Source organism: Oncorhynchus kisutch, linkage group LG5, assembly GCF_002021735.2.
Source record: "Oncorhynchus kisutch isolate 150728-3 linkage group LG5, Okis_V2, whole genome shotgun sequence".
In the NCBI taxonomy this organism is placed as follows: domain Eukaryota; kingdom Metazoa; phylum Chordata; class Actinopteri; order Salmoniformes; family Salmonidae; genus Oncorhynchus; species Oncorhynchus kisutch.
In genome coordinates, this window is record NC_034178.2 from 26,269,432 (window position 1) to 26,275,431 (window position 6,000).

A 6,000-nucleotide genomic window follows, 5' to 3' on the forward strand; every position below is an offset into this window, starting at 1 on the left:
TATGGCAATAGGCCTAGGCCAACTATGCATCATTTCATTCATAAGTTTTCCTCAGCTGTAGCACAAGTTCTTTTGACTCATTAGATTTGACCATCTGAGGATCGTTTGCGCCATTTCACTCACTGTGGCCTAAAATATGTCATTAAAAATACATCTGTGAATGAGAATAGCATAGACTCCTACTTTCATATTTAATTCCAATTTAAAAGCTGCAACTTTAGGACAATAAACACTATTGGAATAGTTTGGAAAATACTCTTCATAACTTGAACTTGTCTTCATGCTTTAATGACATTTCAGGTCTGTTGAAATGTATCATTGGATTTGTACATGCTGCAATTGTTTCTTCAAATTGCTCTCATTATTACCTTAGGCCTCCCATGTTTTTGGGTTATTCAAAAACAACTTAAAACGTTGAGGTAGCCGAGAACGCCGTTCGATTCATTCATTGTTTGATCATGAAATAGCGCAGAAGAAATCTAGCATGCATGAAACTGAAGGAGTGGCTTAATAGGGACATCACATTCATATCAAGTGGAGAGAACATTGAACATTTGGCCTTTAACAATAAGACACAAATGTCTATTGGCCTAGATCATCTGACATTTGAGAGAGAAAAATATTTATTTTGCACTGCTTTGGTGAAACTCTTAGCTCGGTCTACATTGTTCTCTTGCTTTGTGTAAATATAACATTAATTGAAGTAGGATTTAGGAATATAGACAATTTACTCAATGTCAACTATGCACTGCCTGATCCAAATCTGATCGGAGTAATAGATAGATTTTTTTTTTACATGTTCATAAGGACAACTGAAATCTATATTCTGGTTGTCTGACCAATATATATTTTTTCTACTTGACCGGACAAGCAGACGAGCCTTAATGTAGAGCCCTACACACACACACAGCATCCGACCTGCCACTCACTTGCACCTCAAGCCGGTGGCCAGCTTGACAACGGCGGTGTTGAGAGAGACAATCCAGTCGAGAAGCCACATGGCCCAGAGGCAGGCTCGGCCAGGCTAACCCAGGAACGGTGCTCTGATCTGGGGCTCGCTCGCAACACCGCTCCCCAGCTCTCCTCTGTACCACACCAGAACTGAACACACTGCGCAACTAATACTTGTGAGCTACTGAGGCGAGAGAGAAAGAGGAAGTGAGAGAGGAAGAAAGGGAGGGTGTGGAGGGATGAAGACTGGAAAGAGAAGAGGGAGGGCAGGAGAGATGAGATCAAGACTGTGAGACAGGAGAATGGAAGGAAAGTGTGCGAGAGCGCTGCAACGGAATTCAAAAACTGGAAAACTCTTCACCAGTGTTGTGTAGATTGAGACTAGCACTGTTAGGCCATTTTGGGCCAACCTGAGACAGAGCCGGAGGACTGGCGGTGTGTGTGTGTCTGGGTTTCCTTTAGCCGGTCATTTAAACGCCAATAAAACAAAATTGCAGCCGAGCCAATTTTCCAGGAGAAGAAATTAAATCCCCTTGTGAAATAATGCTTCTGTGCCTATTCATTGACGGAAATACCAGTCTAATCAAATGTTATTGGTCACATACAGATGTTAATGCGAGTGTAGCGAAAAGTTTGTGCTTCTAGTTCCGACAGTAATAGTAACAGTAATATCTAACAAGTAATCTAATAATTTCACAACAACTACCTTATACACACACAAGTGTAAAGGAATGAATAAGAAAATGTACATATAACTATATGGATGAGCGATGGCTGAACGGCATAGGCAAGATGCAGTAGATGGTATAGAGTACAGTATATACATATGAGATGAGTAATGTAGGGTATGTAAACATTATATAAAGTGGCATTGTCTAAAGTGACTAGTGATACATTTATTACATCCAATTATTAATTATTAAAGTGGCTTGACATTTGATTCAGTATGTTGGCAGCAGCCACTTAATGTTAGTGATGGCTGTTTAACGGTCTGATGGACTTGAGAGAGAAGCTGTTTTTCAGTCTCTCGGTCCCAGCTTTGATGCACCTGTACTGACCTCACCTTCTGGATGATAACGGGGTGAACAGGAAGTGGCTCAAGTGGTTGTTCTCCTTGATGATCTTTTTGGCCTTCCTGTGACATTGGGTGGTGTAGGTGTCCTGGAGGGCAGGTAGTTTGCCCAGGGTGATGCGTTGTGCAGACCACACTACCCTCTGGAGAGCCTTGCGGTTGTGGGCGGAGCAGTTGCCATACCAGGCAGTGATACATCCAGACAGGATGCTCTCGATTGTGCATCTGTAAAAGTTTGTGAGTGTTTCTGGTGACAAGCCAAATTTCTTCAGCCTCCTGAGGTTGAAGAGGCGCTGCTGCGCCTTCTTCACCACGCTGTCTGTGTGGGTGGACCATTTCAGATGTGTACGCCGAGGAACTTAAAACATTCCACCTTCTCCACTACTGTCCCATCGATGTGGATAGGGGGGTGCTCCCTCTGCTGTTTCCTGAAGTCCACGATCATCTCCATTGTTTTCTTGACGTTGAGTGTGAGGTTATTTTCCTGACACCACACTCCGAGGGCCCTCACCTCCTCCCTGTAGACCATCTCATCGTTGTTGGTAATCAAGCCTACCACTGCAGTCAATGTAATTCATTTGACCGGTCATGCTTATCGGTCTATTCGGTTAATTTGCATAATTTTGTGGAATTAAATTGACACGTGTATATTCGTTCTGTATCTTACACAGCATTTCCTGCCTTTGAGCAGAAAATCTGTCAGCCAGCACGAGAGCTGATGCTACAGCTCCTCAAACAGCTCTTTCGTTGCTGCTGGAGTGAAACCTACTTTTATTTGCCTAATCATTGCGCAACAATTCTAAATTGAATTGTGTGTTAAAAACAGTTTTGATGACCACGATTAAAAATAGCAACTATTTTTATTTCTCAACTGGTAATTGAAGTGCGCTTCCCATTCACCATTCAAATGCATAGGCAACAGAAGGCAGGCTTTACTTTGCAATGAGCTGAAGGCTTTATGCATTTTGAAAACATATACTTAATTTGAAACCTTAATGTTTTACTACGTATTATGAGGCATGTCTTAGCTTGCTTCAAAGTAGCCTAGCCTAAATCCAACCACGTCCGGATGTCATTTTTTAATAAAGACTTCCATATTGGTTTTCAAATCAACTTTCTTTCATTGTCCAGTATATTGATGAGGGAAAACATTTGATTAATTTCAGAATAAGGCTGTAATGTAACAAAATGTGGAAAAAGTTAAAGGGTCTGAATACTTTCCGAATGCACTGTATATTATCAGCATTTTTTTAAATTACAATGCAAAAAATCATGTGTAGCACCTTCAAACTATTTTTATAAAATTATTAGTGGGACTTATGGCTGTGCAAGGCTTATATTTAGCCTAGGTATCATTTTGCATGCCCTGAATTCATTATGATTTTGTAAAACAAAATCGGGTATTTAAATAACCTTGCCCGTCCACATCTAGGACCACTAAATTCCCTTCCAAGGTGTGATACTCCATGCTCTATATCTAATGATTCCTGCAGGGCAGACACAATCCATCTCCGTCAGTCAGTATACATGCAACAACCCTACAGGTCTTCGGCCCTACGAGCACTGCTATGCTATCACACTTACAGCCCAAAGCATGAGAGCAGCATATGAGTGTGTGTGTGTGTGTCAGTGTTTGTGTGCTCAGAGGAGAGAATGCTAATTGAGCACATCAATAATTGGCAGAGCTTTGGCTGGAGCATCCTCTCCCCGAATCTCCACCACACATAGGTACTCCGTGAAAGCATAAAATGGACCATACTGTCATAGGAGCACCACTGTCAACAGGAATAATGTTAACTGTCCTTTCATTTATTTGTTCATTCATTCATGAGTAGTAACAGCACGGGTTCCTTCTCCATTAAACCCTGAGGTAGTGAAAGGAGAGGAGGGAACCCCATTGACACGATTGAGATGCAGCCCTGGACAAACAATGGCATCAGGGCAACTTTCACTTCTCATGTCAGTTCAGTGAATGAGTCAACCACACAAACCAGGATAAGAAACGCACCGAATGGACGACAGCAAAATTAGGATTATGTGGCATAATGAAAACCTAAATACCAATAGAAAGATTCCAATCAGACTTATCTAGCCGATAACCAGGATCTAAGACCATAAAGTCAATTCGGCCATGCAGAGGAGCGCTCTCTCGACAATCCAAATGACTAACTAATAAAAAAAAGTGACTGGGCACTCACTTTTTGCCGGGTTTTTTCGCCTTTGTCCTTTTCTTCCTCGCCTGGAGTGCAAGAACTGTCACGGGGGTAGACGACAAAAAATAACGTTACCATCGTTTCATTTGGCAGACCTTTCACTTTCACAACAGTACGTATTAACGTTCGTTTGATACCAAACCTGGTAGCTAACGTTAGCTAGTTAATTATAACATTGGTAGCTGGTTATAACGTGAACACCACAGTGTTCCATAGTGATACGGAGGGCGAAAGTATGTGCGCACAAAGTTGCAATATGGAACTAACGTTACCTAGCCAGATAACGTTAGCCGCTAAGATAGCTAGCGGGCAGGTGTTAGATGCTGAAATGGCCAGACTTAGTTAAGTTAGTTAGCTAGCTACAAAAATACAGGTGTTCCCCACACGTGTTTTTATTTTATTCAATTGCACAAACGAGTTTTAATCATTTTTATCAAATCATATCAGGATTGTGCAACTGTGAAAACCTCCACCGCTAACTAGCTTTACAGCTCACGATAGCTAGCATTTCGTGCCTAGCTAGCTACAACGCGTGGTTGGCTATTGTCTAGTTCAACACAACAAACATCAACAAAAATCCACGGCCTTGACAATTCCTTCAATAACAGTCACATGTCCAACATCAACGGCCTCAGCTTGTTGGATCATGGATGTGCGCATTCACTGATACTGTTCATTTATCGTCCTTCTTCTTTAAGCAGATTTACCTTTCCTTTCCATGCTGTAAACGGGCCCGGGGGATGGGGTTCAAGCTGGAGTTGAGCGATATGTTTTCAGTGTAGTGGTCAGAGCGCAGGCGTCCCTTGGTCATTGCAATCTGGAATTCTTGGGACGTCCATAACCCTAACCTGTACCAGAGTATGTTAACGGAGTTGAGCGCTCATCCGTCCATGCCATTTCCTATCGCTTCACGCTCACAGGAAGGGGAAAAAACGGTCGCTCCATTCATTAAAATCACAATTTAACCAACACACCCAACTATTTTTGTGACTACTAGGCCCTCCTTGGGTGGGGGGACGTCCCAACGATCCCAGATAGCACGGACCGGCGTCCCATTACAGGCAAAACTTCACAAACGTTCCCTCTTGACCACGGCCACTTAACGTTACTGTCTGTGTCCCTTTTCTAGGCCTACATGAAACAAAATTCTACTTTTTGCTACATGTGCTCTTAGAAAACAAATATGTTTACGGATCATATTGATATATGATTATATCGAATCGTTTTAACTGAATAAACAGTTGTCCTGGTTCACTTGCCCCAAAAATCTATCATCATGCAGATGTGGCCCAGGCCAAATCTAGGCCCACTTTATTGATAATAGGAGTTTGCCATGCATTTAATCGATTACTACCTTTTCCAGAACTTCATGCAGGTTGGATGGATGCTGCACTGTCAAGAGCCAACGTGTTCAACCCAACACCAGTGTAGTGGTGCCACCTAGTGGTGTGCAGTGTGCACAACACCATACCTGGGTCGTATTCATTATGCCCATTCTGTTGCAAACGTTTCTTAAACGGAAGCAAACGAAACGGGGAGTGACCTACCCGAATTTGTCAAATATAAACTCGTTTTAGTTGGAAAACGAAACGTTTTGCAACTGTTTTGACTAATGATTATACCCTGATCATGGGTACAGTAAAATCAAATAAAAGTGTATTGGTTGTGTACACAGTTTTTCAGATTTTATCACAGGTGCAGCAAAATTCTTGTGTTTGTATTTCTAACAATGCAGCAATATTTATCAATACAATAACAATACAC

At 42.0% G+C, this 6,000-nt stretch overlaps 1 protein-coding gene across 2 annotated transcripts in view; it reads right to left on the minus strand.

Moving 5' to 3' along the window:
* LOC109890809 (SRSF protein kinase 1) overlaps positions 1-5,271 on the minus strand; it is a 50,904-nt gene extending 45,633 nt beyond the window's left edge. Inside the window, exons 1-2 of one of the 2 annotated variants that reach the window (XM_031824739.1) lie at positions 4,944-5,268; positions 4,222-4,276 (exon numbers count right to left, since the gene is read on the minus strand). In XM_031824739.1, the coding sequence (XP_031680599.1) occupies positions 4,222-4,276; positions 4,944-4,956 (68 nt within the window). In that variant the 5' untranslated portion in view covers positions 4,957-5,268. Of the gene's footprint in view, positions 1-4,221; positions 4,277-4,943 lie in introns of both variants that reach the window. The other variant, XM_020482848.2, reaches the window with a different exon arrangement.
* Between the last annotated feature and the right edge of the window lie 729 nt (positions 5,272-6,000).